The 17,131-nt window shown below is 34.5% G+C and overlaps 1 protein-coding gene and 3 non-coding genes across 4 annotated transcripts; all 4 read left to right on the forward strand.

The window, feature by feature from the left end:
- Positions 1 to 707: 707 nt before the first annotated feature.
- LOC149410917 (5S ribosomal RNA) lies at positions 708 to 826 on the forward strand. Its single transcript, XR_016304926.1, has one exon. It is a non-coding gene; the product is annotated as a 5S ribosomal RNA (ribosomal RNA).
- Positions 827 to 1,149: 323 nt separating this feature from the next.
- On the forward strand, positions 1,150 to 1,268 carry LOC149410918 (5S ribosomal RNA). Its single transcript, XR_016304927.1, has one exon. It is a non-coding gene; the product is annotated as a 5S ribosomal RNA (ribosomal RNA).
- Positions 1,269 to 1,591: 323 nt separating this feature from the next.
- Positions 1,592 to 1,710, forward strand: LOC149410919 (5S ribosomal RNA). Its single transcript, XR_016304929.1, has one exon. It is a non-coding gene; the product is annotated as a 5S ribosomal RNA (ribosomal RNA).
- A 1,964-nt stretch (positions 1,711 to 3,674) lies between these two features.
- On the forward strand, positions 3,675 to 13,483 carry LOC149410920 (secretory phospholipase A2 receptor-like). Its single transcript, XM_089647456.1, has 5 exons — positions 3,675 to 3,809; positions 4,838 to 5,101; positions 10,709 to 10,891; positions 11,139 to 11,384; positions 12,727 to 13,483. Exons 1-5 carry the CDS (start codon positions 3,749 to 3,751, stop codon positions 12,912 to 12,914), a joined length of 942 nt encoding a protein of 313 aa, XP_089503582.1. The 5' UTR covers positions 3,675 to 3,748; the 3' UTR covers positions 12,915 to 13,483.
- Positions 13,484 to 17,131: the final 3,648 nt, after the last annotated feature.

A 17,131-nucleotide genomic window follows, 5' to 3' on the forward strand; every position in this document is an offset into this window, starting at 1 on the left:
TACCATGTAAAGAAACGATAAACAACAATTCAAAATGTTATGAGCAGAATTGAAAAAATAATCGGCCACAGATAACCTTAGGGCCTTAAAATAAGCATGCTTGCCGATATTTGCAGCGATTACCAACATGTTGTACTTTTATCATTAAAATAAAAAATGGGTGTGTCAAGCCTACGCAAGACAGAAGTGAAACTTCTAGTATTCTTCTCTCTCTCTCTTTTCATTTCATTCTCTCTTTTTTTCTGTCTATTGACATATTTATAAGTAGCATGTGATAAAAAAAATTAAAAGTTATAAAAAAAGAAAAAAAAAATTAGTTAAAGCGGGGATCGAACCTCGGTTCTTCACGACCACAGTCGTGCGCTCTGCCTGTAGACAGCGAAGATGAGTTAGGAGAGTGAGTTAAACTAGGTATATAATATTAGCTAGGCTCCTATAGCGAAATGATCCCGTTTTTTCGTCACGGTCATGAGTCGGTTTTACTCCGGTCCTCGAAATTGCATGACGCGCGTAAAGAAGTTTCACTTCAAAAAATTCCTGCAAAGTTATGGATGTAATTACGATCTTTTTCAAGCGCGTATGTAATGATTATTTTTATCAACGTCGCATACACCTTGCTAATGTTTTCAGTATTATTAGGGCTTTTTTATACTAATTTTCATATATTTATTGGCAGGTAGAGTAGAAATTAATATTGTTTAGCGTTTGCCAACGACCATACCATGTTGAACACACCGGTTCTCGTCCGATCACCGAAGTTAAGCAACATTGGGCGCGGTCAGTACTTGGATGGGTGACCGCTTGGGAACACCGCGTGCCGTTGGCCCATTTTTTATGGTAATTTCATGTTTTTTTTTATTTTTTTATCGTTACTATCATTAATAATATCATAAAATTCTTTAACTTTTCAAGTATGCTACAGGCCTAAAATATTACTTAGTGGATTGATATTATGGTCAACCATTGAAAAAAAAAATTCCTGCAAAGTTATGGATGTAATTACGATCTTTTTCAAGCGCGTATGTAATGATTATTTTTATCAACGTCGCACACACCTTGCTAATGTTTTCAGTATTATTAGGGCTTTTTTATACTAATTTTCATATATTTATTGGCAGGTAGAATAGAAATTAATATTGTTTAGCGTTTGCCAACGACCATACCATGTTGAACACACCGGTTCTCGTCCGATCACCGAAGTTAAGCAACATTGGGCGCGGTCAGTACTTGGATGGGTGACCGCTTGGGAACACCGCGTGCCGTTGGCCCATTTTTTATGGTAATTTCATGTTTTTTTTTATTTTTTTATCGTTACTATCATTAATAATATCATAAAATTCTTTAACTTTTCAAGTATGCTACAGGCCTAAAATATTACTTAGTGGATTGATATTATGGTCAACCATTGAAAAAAAAAATTCCTGCAAAGTTATGGATGTAATTACGATCTTTTTCAAGCGCGTATGTAATGATTATTTTTATCAACGTCGCACACACCTTGCTAATGTTTTCAGTATTATTAGGGCTTTTTTATACTAATTTTCATATATTTATTGGCAGGTAGAATAGAAATTAATATTGTTTAGCGTTTGCCAACGACCATACCATGTTGAACACACCGGTTCTCGTCCGATCACCGAAGTTAAGCAACATTGGGCGCGGTCAGTACTTGGATGGGTGACCGCTTGGGAACACCGCGTGCCGTTGGCCCATTTTTTATGGTAATTTTATGTTTTTTTTTATTTTTTTATCGTTAACATCATAAAAAATTTTATATCATTCTTTAACTTTTCAAGTATGCTACAGGCCTAAAATATTACTTAGTGGATTGATATTATGGTCAACCATTGAAAAAAAAAAAGGCGTTAAAAACAAAAAAATAATGTGCGATGGCCGAGAATCGAACTCGGATCAACTGCTTGGAAAGCAACTACGCTGACCATTACACCACCAACGCCAGTTGTCGAGATGAGCTAAGAAGCATTTATATTTTACTTCAAAACTTTGACTAGATCAAATGAACTTTAATCGGTCCCGCATTTTCGTTTCGGTCATGAGTTGGTTTTACTCCGGTACTCGAAATTGCATGACGCGGGTAAAGAAGTTTCACTTCAAAAGGCGGAGTTAAATAAATTTTAACCTTGCAAGCAAATACTCATGTTTTATTGTGATAACATCATGATGCCTCAATTATTTACAGGATATATTTGTTATTTTGTCTATGACGACTCAATTATATCATTTTCTACATGAACCTAAAAAGCCCTGGACAACAGTGATTTGTCATGACTCATTTTATGAAGAGCTCGTATGGTACCAGCTCAATATTTTTGTACGGATCAAAAGAGTCAACTCAATTGAACGACAGCTCAATCGAACAACGGCTCACTTAAACGGGAGCCATAAGCTCAGAGCGTATGCGCAATGAGAATAATGAGCTCGCACCAGGTACGCCTCTCCCATCAAGACTCCCCGACACGGCTCCCAGCTCCTTGCTCCCAGCTCCCAGCGTATGCATGATCGTACAACTCTAGATAAATAAGATTCTAGGTAGTTTGTAGATGTAGTTACAGACGGCCAAGTCCAGATGGCGAACTATCAGACTCCGTTCATATCTCTGAGTATATAGTAACAATTAATACTTGGGTAATTTTAATGGCGCTATTTTTATAAAATATCTCCTAACAATAAAAGCGTAACCGTTCAATTGAGCCGTTTTACTTATTCTGCATTAATGTGTAACAAAACATTGGATCATACCACTGAAGCGCGTGCGACAAACTAAACTAAAATTGTGTTATATTTAAATCATTGCCAAAAGTTCGCACACCGAGCAAACGAAAGTGCAGTTCAGCGCCTATTCAGCACCTACACAGATTCAACTGCCCTCACACGGTCCTGTGCCCAGTCTGGAGTCGTAAGGTTCTAATATCTAATCAGTTTACCTATTTATTGAAATTGTATAATATTTTAATATGTACTTATTACATTAAATTAAATGATAAGTTGAATAACTTTTCACCCGCCATCGAATTGAGTTGTGATTTCGTGTGCTTTCCTCGTTGCGCGTCCACCACCGCCAGTTTACGACAATTGCAATAGCAATTGAAATAATAAAGTGTACTATTTAAATATGTGTAGATACAATATCAATGAACGAATGAAACGAATGGGTTCCGGAACAGTGAGAAGTTTCAAGGCTATTTCTTTTAATTCTGAGTATTTATTACCACAATTTTTTTTATCCAAAACTCTTGACAAGAAACTTCCCGTTTTTGGTGTTTTAAAACTGCATTTTCTTTAAAATCGATCATTTCCATCTGAAGAGCAGCTTTATTACTCCCTAAAATATTGCAGCTTCATTGCTTCACGTCCGCACAAAATAGGTCGGCGGTAAAGTGCATATTACTATACAAAAGATTGATTATAATTACCTCCTGGACAGTATCTATTGAAATAAGAACAGAATTAATACTATTGGGAACTTTTTTCATTTATGTTTATATTGTACTTAAAAAAAAAATTTAAGTTTTAACAATAGTATAGTGATACAAACAACTTGTAAAATATAATGTAAAGGCCTTAGACCCTAGAGCGTGTAATAAATCAATAAATAAATATGTATAATTTACATAATGTTTCTTGGTTCGACGCCACTGGAGAGATGCTTCATTATTATATGCGCATAACATTCCTGACAATCTTATTACAATATTAAATATATTGTTTGTCGTGAAGAACAAACATCATGTCTTGGAGCGTATTATATTTGTGTATTTGTGTGTGCGTCACAACTTTCGCCGTTCAAGGTAAGAGTCAAAAGTATATATTTTACAGCTTATTATAAAATAGTGTGGGCACTAAGCAGTCAAAATTAATCTCAATGATGGTAAAACGAGAATTAATTAGATGTAACTAAACTGCCGTTAGTAATCAGTGAACCTGGCAAAATCATCCGGGAATCTAAAGTTGGTTGTATTATCACGATACGTCAAAAACAACAAAGTATTGTGAAGAAGGATTTCTAAAATTATGTATTCCTAGACGAAGAGTTATTATTTTGTCTATGACGACTGACTTCGGACAATTCAACCACACCGTCTTTGCCAGGCGTTAGTCGTGTTGTATGGCGGTTATTTTTGACCCTGAACTCAAATGCCATGCTTTCAAATGAGATACAAATTAAAACAGTATCTAAGTTTTGATAGATTGTATTATATAGATTATAAAAAAAAACGCCTCACAATAAACTCGTGAAAATGATGAATTATTAACAGAACGTTGAAGCAGAGCAGTAGAATGTAATGTAGAAGCAGTGTAACCTCGGATTGTAATGAAGTACTTTCTGCTTTCCCGATCTTCTTCCAATTGTTGTGAACATTTAAAACAATTAATAGTACACGTAATATCGGTATAACCGGGGATCATAATATTATACTCAGAATTCTCTTCTTTTCCCGATCTTCTTCCAATTGCTGTGAACATTTAAAACAATTAATGGTACACATAATATTATTAGAACTGATTTGAGCTTTTGGACGTGCATGGAAAAAATGAGCCCGTAAATAGATATTTACGGGCTTAATTTTTAATACGTGGTTTTTACTTTGATTGTCTGGGTATTTATCCTTTCGGATCTGGTTTTGGTTTGACCTTTCTTCCCAGGGACTGGAGTCAACCGCGCTAACAACTTCGCCAAATCGCAATTGGGTAATCGCAACCAACATTTATCGTCAGAAAGTTGGTTAATTTCCACATCCAAGATTTTCATTAATTCACGGAAACAAAAGTGACATTAAAATAGATGTAGGTATTTAAAAATCACTCCACTTTTTAGTTCCACCGAAGGAGGAGACGAACCCAGTTTTCCGAAATGATTACACTTACTCTAAAGCCTGGAAGAAGTTTTACAAGGAACATACGGAATTGCTGCGATGGAGAGATGCCGTGATGGCGTGCTCCCTCGAGGGTGCGGCGCTCGCGGTGCCGGCCTCGGAGGACGAGATGAGGTTTCAGCTGACCTTGATGAGTAGCAGCACAGCCAATGTGTGGCTGGGCCTGCACGACCTCTACGCCGAGACCTATTATATGACCGTTGACGGTAAGGGACTTTACTTTTGTTTTCCATTTAATACACCAGCCAATGTCACATCTGCACTTAATAATTATATAATTTGTTAGCCTATATTCGGATGTTATATTTTATGTTTATTTAAGAAACTGCGTAATTGCCATTTTCCATGTATTATATTGATATAGAGATATTTTTTTTTTTTTTTTTTATTTTTTTTTTAGTTAGTTACATTTTTTATATTATAATTTTACTGGTCTTCCATTAAAAGCCTTAGCTTGTGGATGGAAGAAGAGTTAACATTTCACATATTATGTACAAATAAAGTCACGTGTACAGTTAATACAATGCAGTTAATACAGTTAATACATTTCATATAATTATAATTACTATTTACTATAATCATGTATTTCAATATATATGTATGTGTAGGTAATATAGACACATGGCAATCAGACCCGTTAACTAAAATATGTAAACATATATGTATTCAGTAAGAAGAAAAACAAGTAAGATTTTTAGTGTGACATTCTCTAAAATACTTTTTGATGGAGTTCAACAATTGAATTTTGTTCCTAATGCTTCTGATTTCTATTGGTAGGTTATTGAAAAAGAATTTTCCTTGGTGAGTATAATGGTGTTGTGCAAAAGAAGTGTTTAATTTGGGGCACACAAATACATGTTTAAGTCTAGTACGATTTTCAGTTATAAATGCGTATTTATCTTTTTCTTTTATAATTTGTATAATTGAATTTTTTATAAATAAGTTTTTAAATGTTGGAACTTTGAATTCTTCGAATATGCTGTCAGTTGGGAAGTCTGGAGGTTTTTTTAGTATAATTTTTATTATTAGTTTTTTAACAATTTCTATGGGGGTCAGATTAGTTTTGTAAGCTGCTCCCCAACTGATAATGGCATACTGAAGAATAGACTGTACTAATGCGTAGTATATTGAGTATAGGTTTTTCGTTGATAAAAAGTTTCGTATCCGTAAGAATATATGAATTAACTTCCTAACTCTTTTTATTGTATGGTCGATGTGATCTTTCCATTTTAGGTTTTTATCTATGATTATTCCAAGATATGTAATTTTATCCGCTATTTTCAGAAGTGAACATTTTTGTTGGCAGTGATTAGTATCGTGTTGTGCGAGAGAATGATTATGTAAGAATATTTGAAGATTTGGAGGTACAATGTTAGTGTTAATTTCGAAAGGAATGACATATGTTTTATCACTATTTAACGACAAGAGGTTATTGTCAAACCATATTTTTAGATTATTTATGTCTTCTGTAGCTTTTAGATTAATTTTTTCCCAAGTTTTTTCTTTTATTATAAGGACTGTATCATCAGCGTAAGAGATAATTTGGCCATGCAATGGTTGAATAAATATGTCGTTTACATACAAAATGAACAATATTGGTCCAAGCACGGTGCCCTGTGGGATACCAAAATTTGATGTTTCTCGGTCGCTAGTTTGGTCATTTATTTTAACAAATTGTGCACGATTGTTCAAATAACTTTCTATCCATTGGACGGCTTTATCATTGATGTTATTTAATTTCAGTTTTTTGATAAGCTTTGCGTGTGAGATACTATCGAATGCTTTTCTTAGGTCTATGAATATTCCTGCGCATTTATTTCCTTCATCAAGTGCAGAGTATATAAATGATGTTACATTTGCTATTGCATCTTGTGTGCTTTTTGTTTTTAAGAATCCGAATTGATTGGAATGTAATATTTTATTGTTTTCTAGAAAATCAACAACCCTTTTTTTCACAATCTTTTCAAATATTTTTGCTATATTCGATATTAGTGATATCGGTCGATAATTTGAAACATTTTGCGGGTCGCCGGTTTTAAAGATAGGGGATATTATAGATTTTTTATAATTTGTTGGGAATATGCCTTTAGTCAGACTGAGATTGATAAGGTGGTTTAGTGGTTTCAGTAGATACATTTTCATTTCTTTAAGAATTTTCACAGAAATGTGGTCAAAACCTGGAGAGGATCCGTCTTTCATGCTTTCTATTACAAGTTGTATTTCAGTTTCGGTAGTTTTTTTAAAAGTGGATAGTGTATTTTGTTTTTGGGTATTAGTTGTTATAGTTTTTGGTGTGTGTACAGATTTAGTGATTTTATCAGCGAGATTGTTTCCTACTTTAGAGAAGTAAGAATTAAAAATGTTTGCTGTTAGTTTTGGGTCTTTGGATACATCTATGATATTATTTTCATGTTTTAAATATTTTATAGAATTTTTTTTTTTCTTATTTTCAATTGCATAATTTACCGTTTTCCAAATAACTTTTAGATTGTTTTCTGAAGTAGAGATTATTTTTTTAAAGTAGTCGTCTTTACTTTTTTTAATTAAAGCTGTTAATTTATTTCTATATTTTTTGAGAACTATCTTAGCATTTTCATCGTGTGGATTTTTAATTGTATTTTTATATAGCCTTTCTTTTTCTCTGATAGATTTTATTAGGCCACAAGTGATCCAAGGTTTTATACGTCTGAATTTTGAATTCGTGTATAATGAGACCTCTGTTGTGGAGGTTTCAATATGATCCATAATTTGTTTTTCAAACATATTTGAGCATTGTTCGACATCGTTAGATTGTAGTATCGTACACCAAGTTTCTGCTTTCAATTTTTTCTCTAAAGTGGCAATATTTGTGGTTTTTTTAATAGTAATTGGAGCCTTAATTTGTGATTTTATTTCATTATCATACAATAATAAGCAAGTGTGGTGGTCAGTAATATTCGTTTGCCAAATCATTGTTTTGATTTTATATAGGTTTTGTAATTTTATGTTTATCCAAATATGATCTAAGCAAGACGATTTTTGTCCGTGCATTTCTCTAGTATTTTTGTTTATGCATGATTTAAAATCTAATTCAGTCATACAATTTAGGAACTCATTTTTGAAAATATTTTCTGATTTTTCGTTAATGTTAATATTAAAATCACCCGCGATAAAACAGGTTTTATTTTTAAGCGGTAGTAATATATTTTTCAGTTGAGTTATAAAATGTGAAATATTTGATTCGTGTGTTCTGTAAATGGCAATTATGTGATAAATATATTTATCGAGTTTAATTTCGATTTGAATACAGTTAGTCAGTAATATTGGGTGTTCTAAAGTCGTGACAATACTGAATTTGGTGTGAACGAATATTGCGATTCCACTATTTTTATTGATATTTATTTTAGTTGGGATGTATGTATAGTTAGGAAGTTGAAAGGCTGGTGACTCATCATTTGTAAATGTCTCTGTTAATATTATACAGTCTGGTTTTAATATTAGATTATTGATTTTAATAATAAATTCATCAAAATTTTGAAACATACTACGAATATTTTGGTGTAATATGAATAGACCGTTAAATTTGTGTGGGAAAAAATCATTACATGTCTCTGTGCTTGCACATTCGTATTCATGGATTTTGTAGAAATTTTCTATTTGGCTAGCTATAAAATCATCCATTTAAAATTAATTTTAATTCATTTAGAGCAATTGATAGCACATACATCCATAAGCTTGCCAAAACTATGAAGAATTAAATTAAAAGAATTACGCTCCGTTATTATAATTATATCGGTATCGTGTCTATTAGTGAATAAAGTGTACTTATATCTGTTGCGAATGTATAACATGAGCATATAAATAATACATAACATAAGCATATAAATAATATAAAATATAAGCATAAAGAGAAAATAAAACATGAGCTTAAAGAGATTAAAAAACATAAGCATATAAAGAAAATAAAACATAAGCATATAAAGTATACCAGTGATATATGGATTTGGTTGTTGCGGATATTTAACATAAGCGTGAAAAGTATGCATAACATTGGCATAAGTATACAGAGTATGCATATAGTTGTTGCGAGTATATATCACGAGCATATAAAGCATAAGCATATAAAGCATATAAAATATAAGTATATAGAGAAAATAAAACATAAGCATAAGCATGTAAAGTACATAGGTGTTATAGGGATTTAGTTGTTGTAAGTATTTTACATAATTATAGCAGGCATATAGTGTAACTATGAATTGAAGATACATAGTACAAGATTTATATTGGTTAATGCTAAAACTAAATGTAGTGTTTGGGTAAAGAGATAAAAGAAAACTAGAGAAATACAAATTAAATAATTTAAATTCCCCTGTAACCATATACCTGTGCCCTTCTGTTTCATATAATAGGTTGAGATTAATAGTTAAAATAGTGATGTTAATGAATTTTGAGTAAAGTAAAAAATATTTTATAAACATAAATACAATAGTTACAGTTCTTTTACAAGTTATTGGGTGTGTGAGATAAGATGTGTTTGTTTTTTTCATTGATAATAATGACTGGTGTTCCAATATCTCTACGGACGTACACTTGCCCTCCACGGGTCCAGGCGAATTTATATAAGTTTTCCCGTGTAGCCTTACGTGCAAGGAACCATAAGTGTTTCGCACGAAACGTCAGGTGTTCCGAGACGTATATGTGAGAGCGAGGTCCTGCAATTCCGACGAGGGTGGTGTTGAGTTTTTCTTCTCTATTGTTAGCTTGTTTGTTGAACTTTTTTATGTCTGTCTATATATCTATAAAGCTATAGACCGGAGAGCGGAGACAGGTGTACCATTTATTTGCTAACCATAGACCATAGGTCACCCTAAGTACAAGCTACGTTTGGTGACTTGCTGCATTGAGGGTGGCCAGGTTTATGAGGTGAAGTTGTCTAGGTCTTGGAAGCTAATGCGTCTGTCGTTTACAAACATTGCTGTCATACATATTTTTATTATTTCAAAATAACTACCGATATTGGAGTGTCTTAATTGATTGAATTGAATGATTAATATAGTTCAATCAGTAGCTCTGCTACCCTAATGTAAAAACTAGCGACTATTTCAAATTTAAATTCTTTACAGCACAGCGGCGAATAGGATGCCACCAATATATATATATATATATATATATATATATATATATATATATATATATATATATATATATATATATATATATATGTTTTGTGTTGGTATATATATATATCTTATTATTTTTTGGTAAACTAATGTTTAAGACAAAATTTTTTATGCATAGCACAAAGGGTAACAACACCTAAAAATGTAGACAATTTGTCTCGACGCCATCTAGTGAGAGAGTTAGCACTTACAATGCCTTTCTCATATAAAATAAAGTTGGTTGTTTTCAGGTGAAAAAATGTAACAAGCAGTAATTGTTGAATGAAACACTAGTATATATTGAATTATTTCGTGGATAAGAGATAAGCCGCCATAGCTCAGTGGTCAGAGCTGTCGACCGGAAATCGAAAGGACACGGGTTCGAGTCCCGTTGGCGTCATGAATCTTTTATCAGGAGATTTTTCAATGTGGATGAGTGTTTCAGGCGAATAATTATTGCTTGTAAAATAATTGTTATATATATATATATATATATATATATCTATTCATCTGCCACCGAGCAGGTTCCCAGGCGATAGATGTTAACTACCATCCCTCCGAACTGATTGAAGTTGTTTTGCGAAAAAACTATTTCAAAAAGATGTAGCTTATGGGTTTAATAATAATTTAATTTAATTAATAACATGGGGATAAATCGAGTATTTCTTTGGTTAGGGCTTCCTGCGACAAAAGTTTACATGAACCAACACAACCACCTCCAGGGGGGAATGGCACGGGACTGCGTGAAGATGGCCCGCACGGGCGTCTACCAGGACGTGAACTGCGACACTGTCGACAGGTTCATCTGCATGGCAGACCCCAGCCTCTATAATGTCCAGTGTGGGACCTACGACAAAGGTAAAGTGTTATTTCTATTCATATCATCATGTCTGAATACTAAACCAGCAAGCACACGGGCTCATATGAAGCATTTTACTATAAGTAAGGATGTAGGTAATACGACGAAACGGGTTTCTTCTGTATTACGGAAGATATATTTGAATCCGGGATTATTACAAGCCCATCTGAATTGATATAAAATTGAAATGATTGAATTAGTTATTACTATAAATAGGTAAATCAATTATTGTCATATTTCTTTCAGATTATAAAAAATATCCATCGATGGGGGATTACTGCCACAAACTACATACGAAGCCGGAAACGTGGCACGACGCTTTTAAAATATGCACCGGTGAACAAGCACAACTCGTCGTCATAAATAGTGCTGAAGAAGCCAAACTCTGCATTGACCTTTTTAAAGGAGGAGCCAAGGGAAAAGTCAACAAAAAAGACATTCACATTGGATTCAACGACTTGATAATTCAGGGAAAATATATGACAATCGATGGTGAGTCATTTGCAACTACCTAATACTCTTCCATCCATTACTATTTCTCAGAGAAGGGAGATTGTCCTCATGTTCTCAAGGATAAATTATAATTTATTCTTTAATAATAACTAGCGACCCGCCCCACCTTCGCTCGGGTGCAATGTATGCAATGTGGTGTCAAGTGTCCGACTGATTTAAACACATGGTCATTGTGTCATAGTCATACACACCTGAAGAACGCGGAATTATTGACATTGCTTTTTTGACCAATTTCCGGTCTGTTGTTTTTTCGCGTGAATTTTTTCGTCGTTTTCCTCATCGTCCTGAACCATGTGTGCGAATAATTAATGACATATTATGAATTAGCTGCCATTTTGTTAGAAATGAAAAAAAATGGGCTCTGTTTTCACGAAAAGTTTATTTGAAGGTGATGACATTAAGTTGAAAAAATATAGACAGTATACGGCGATAATGGTATGCGCTCTACCCTCTATGGTGACTTCGATCATCGTGGCTTCAATGCGCTTCAACTTCGGAGTGGGGATTCTCGTGGATGTGATAGATTGACGAACGAATATGGCGCTTCCACTGCCTTTTCCTGCCTGTCGGTCGTCTCGATGGATCTCGAAGCCTGACACCCTCAGCGGTACGCTCGGTTTCTAGTGTGATTCTGAGATGAGGATTATGTCAATGTTTGTGTTGTTAGTCAAGGCGAGCAGTCGGTCTTGAAGCGGGTGCTATTAGCGTTCCACATGAGGACGCTCACCACTTCGTAATTACACAGGGTGGTCGTGATAAGCTCCTCATCCTGATGACGAGCTTCTCAGCCTTTCTCAGGCAAGCTGGGAGCGCACCCTCAGTAGACCTTGGAGCAGTCGTCATCGGCAGATGTGGAGGTAAGCTCGGGGTCCTGCTATGAGCGGGGCTGGGGGCGGGGCTGTGGGGGCGGCTGGGGCTCGTACTGCTGTTGGGCGGGGGCGGAGCCTCTGGCTACATGTGCCCATGTGCGTCCATCCATCCTCGCCTGAGGAGGTGGCCTGCTGGGGTTCTATTGTGCCGGGCTTTGGGACTTCTGGTGAGTCGCTGATGGATTGAGCCGACGTATGCTACCCGCTTAGGGCAGCCTCTATAGTTGGCCGAATGTGGGCTTCCGCAGTTGCAGCATGCGGCGGGCTCATCTCTCGTCGTTTCCGGACATTCTGCCGAAGCATGCTTCGTAAAATTGTCCAGTGGCGGGGAGTGAGGATTTGCCAGTGGCGTGGAATTGGCACATTTTAGAAAAGTAATAAAGTTTTTGAAAAAATATGAAAAATGATCAACAACGTCCGTTACAAAAGTGTTGATATTGACGTTGTTACAGGGAAGACGCTCGAGGAGTCCGGCTTCAACTCTTGGGCAACAGGCCAACCGAACAACTTCAAGAAGAACCAGCGCTGTGGCTCCCTGACCGTGACCAAACTCCTCAATGACATGACGTGCGCCGAAAAACTCCTCTTCGTGTGTGAGAAAAAAATCAATGGAAAAATCGTCAGTGAAATAATGACTTAAAGTTCCCAACATTAACCTTTATTTGCAAAATGTTGCCATGTTGTTTATTAAATAAAGAAACAAGTGTACCATTTAAAAGAGAGTTCAGCCAACCCTCGAAGATATTTGACCAGTGCCATCCATCTAGCACCACAGAAGTAAGAATATAACTTTATAACTGATTGAAGGTTTATTTGAGAAAAATAAATAAGAAGATTAACATTTAATTATGGTCAGTATCTAATAGTATCATATATTAATGACTGTACAGTTTAGGATTATTGTAAACAGAAGTGGCGCCCTTTCTTATTTTCAAAACGAACCATTGAAGTTTTCAAACAACGGCAGCGGATTTTATCTGCTAGTAATTAATTATTAGTCAAATAACCACTTACATTATTATTATTGTCTGATACTATTATTGTCGTGAAGTCCCGTGCCGAAAAAATGCACCAATGACTAAATAAAATACCCTAAGAGAAATCCACAGAGAATAAGTCAACTTTAACTTTGACTCAGTATTGCCACCTCTCGATGTCAACCAGGGAGGGTGATTGAATATATTGACTACAACGTCAATATTTTCTTTATCTCTTTTGAAGTATATATTTTTTAAGTCTTTTGAAGTATATATTTTCATACGTCACACAGTATATCGTTGCTTCCACCGCAAAATTACCTAACTGACAATTTTCACTTTTTGGACTAATGATGCAAATTTGTCTGCAATTATGACCCTTACGTCCATACAAAATTACACAATAAACAAAAATATGGTTTTTAAAACATAATTCAAATACTAAATTACCTATCTGACAGCTTCTCATTTGTGCCTGCAAAATTATCTAACTGCCATTTTAACTTGAGAGATTTCACGCATTGTGTTGCACTGCATTCAAACTCCAAAATTGTAATTTTAAATAGAATTTACCATGCAAAGTGAACTGTGACAAATATATAAGATATTTATAAATCCATTTTATACATGAAATACACTTATAACTAGTCAGTGAAGTTTAAATATAACAATTTATTGAACTTGTCTGTTATAGATTTTTGCAAGTTAGAATATTTTTGTTACCGCCATTTTTTTAGCAGTTATCAAATTTTGCATCATACATAATGAATGAGAATAACTTGTCTGCCGTTGATATTGAGCAACTTCTGCTGATGGATGATATTATTACATTTCCTTACGATGATCCTGGGAATGAATTAAATACTAATGAAATGATTATCACTGAGGAAAAAGTCTCTGAAAATCTAGATCCGGATAACGAAGCTGTACCAGAATGCAATATTTCATATAATTCTGAAAATAATAGAGAAAAATGTATCTGTTAACCTGGATTCTGATTACAAGACTGCATTAGAATGCAGAAGCTCAGATGATTCAAATTCTGATGGCGATGTCCCAAGGAAAACAATTTCCTCCGAGTACGAGTGTTGACAATATTGAAAATGTTAGTTTGGAAAATGATACTAACATAGTAACAATATCTACAAGAGAAACTAACAAAAGAATGAGAATGCAGGGAAAGGATTATATGGGTTTAAAAAACAAAATGATGGAAAATACTTGTTGAGTGAATCCCAGGCACCTATTTGTTCTTCCTGACTTCTAAAAACAAACATTGTCATGAATTTAATGATATTCAGAGGCAACAAATGTTTACTTATTTTTGGTAAAATATGAACCGGGATATGAAAAAAATATATATCAGCTCTTTAACAGATAGTACTCCTACAAAGCGGCCCTGCCTGTGAGAGTCAAGAAGGCAATATTCTCACGTTTACTACTTGAAAAATGGTGAAGAAAAAAAGCAAGTTTGTAAGAAAACATTTGACAGTATTTTTGATTTAGATTCAGCTACTGTCACAAATTGGATTACAGCCTTCAAAAGTGGTATGCACACACACAAATCCAATTCGAAAGTCCCACTACGTAGACGCAATAATAATACAATTATGGAAGAAGGGCGAAATGTAATGATAATTTTTTTTTAAATCTACCGAAGCTTCTGTCACATTATTGCAGGGCATACGTTCACTATTGATATGCAAGCTGTAAAACTTGCCCCCTGTTTTGAAAACAAGTGCATTTTATTATAAAACAAAACTTTGTGTCCACAATTATACGATTTATAACATGGTAACAAAGGATTGCTACCTATGGGATGAGTGTGAAGGGGTTTTGATTGCCAATATATTTTCTACAATACTTATGAAAGTTTTAGAATCATACGTAGCAGCAAACACCCAAACAAAAATATAGTTTTGTAAACAGATGGTTGTGGTTATCAAAACAAAAACACAACTCTTTCAAACGCACTACTTAGATTAAGTTTAACTCACATCAATATAGAAATAGAGCATAACTATTTATAAAAGGGTCATACCCAAATGGAAGAACATAGCTGCCATAGTTTAATTGAACGAAAACTTAAAAATAACTAAATCTACTTCCCAACCGATTATCTGGGAGTATGCAGAGAAGCTAGAATTTCTCAACCCACTTCAGTATTTAAGTTACGAATATTTTTTGAATTATGACAATTTTAATGTCTATAGTTCAATTCGTCCAGGACATAGACGAGTTGACCCAACAGTAGACTTAACTTTAAACTTAATTATAATGATTCGTGGAAGCCATTATTAAAGCCACCAGTTTCAACTTTAAACGACTACGCTCAACCAGCACAGCTGTATAAGAGACAGATAAAAATTAAACAAAATTGAAAAATTCAACCACCTCCAGGATTTGAAAAGTGTCCTTCCGAAATTCTGTTGGGAGTTTTATGATAAACTTTTTCATTAAATATCATTTTAAGTGTCATAGAACAGTGTTAATTTTTATATTATTTTATCAAAAATCATTATTATTTGATAGACCGAAGACGTCTAATTTCTTAATTGTTTGTTCATCTTGCTGTTGATTTATTTTATTTTCGTCACTTTAGTGTTATAAAACGAAAATTATGTAAATATTCTGTTCTGGAAGTACTACTAGGTAGTAAATTTTACGTGCAAAATTCCATAAGTGACAAAATTTTTCAATGCAAAAATACTTATCTAACACTGCCACTACACTGTTAAAAAAAATATATATTTTGTCCAAATAAAATATAATGAAAAAAATATTCATTAGATACGTCTTTTATTAAAATAAAAAAATCAGTCTAATTATAAAATGGGAAGGTTTTTTCGCTTTCCTGAAAAAGTACATTTTTGCAGTTAGGTAATTTTGCGGTGGAAGCAACGATATATTGAATCCACTTGTGTGCTAGACTTGAAAGCTTCACAAATGGTGTTTATATAATAGAAGACCGATTGTGGTTGACCAGCCAGTTACAAAAGCATACTGGAGTAATAATTGCCTCAACTTAACAGCATCTTAACGCAAACATATTTGGCCTGGTAGATAATATGCAAATTGGTCTATAATTTAAGTGACAAAGTTTTCATGTTTTAAAGATTCCAGTTTAGAGTGACAGATTAAATATATGTTGAAGAGGAGCTGCTATAAAATAGATTAGTAAATATTCCAGTTTAGAGCAACAGATTAAATGTATGTTTAAGAGGTGTACTGGACGGGAGTCCGCACAAGACTGTAGATTTAGGCGCCGGGTCCAAACCGTGTCTTCAACCGATGAGAATGCTCCTTTACGGCCGATGATGATGATAGTAGTAATATTGATGATGAAATCTGCCTCCCGCACCCAGGCTTGGTGAATAGTGGGCACTGGGTGTGCTGTCGTCTCTGCTCGCTTCTGGCGTTGGCGGTTTTCCAGAGGAGGGCCGGCTGGTCTTGAAGAGGTAACACCAGAAGATCTTGGAGCAGAAGACTTGGCGTGGTGAGGCAGATGTTGGGCAGGAGTCACTTGTAGATAATAAAACGCTTGGTTTCGGTGGTAAAGATGAACTGATTTATTTTTTATTATGTGGCTGCTTATATTTAATTAGCCTGACTCGCGCCCGACATTGGGCTAGGAGCCCAAAAGTGGTGGGGGGTTATACTCGCGCCAACAATGAGTTTATAGCCTCCGACAAAATGTTGCATATTCATTTTGTCGGCAGTACTGGTGATAGTGGTCGCTTAAATTTGCGAGTTAGAAAAGATTTTGAACGCTTACATGAATGAAAATTACATAGTTTAAATGCATATTAGTTATAGGAATGTGTATCTTGACAACTAGATTTTTTGTTTGTCAAGATACGACAAAAAATAAGAAATGTTT

The sequence above is a fragment of the Hesperophylax consimilis genome, chromosome 26, assembly GCF_061612785.1.
Source record: "Hesperophylax consimilis isolate HC1 chromosome 26, BYU_Hcon_1.0, whole genome shotgun sequence".
Taxonomy (NCBI): Eukaryota; Metazoa; Arthropoda; class Insecta; order Trichoptera; family Limnephilidae; genus Hesperophylax; species Hesperophylax consimilis.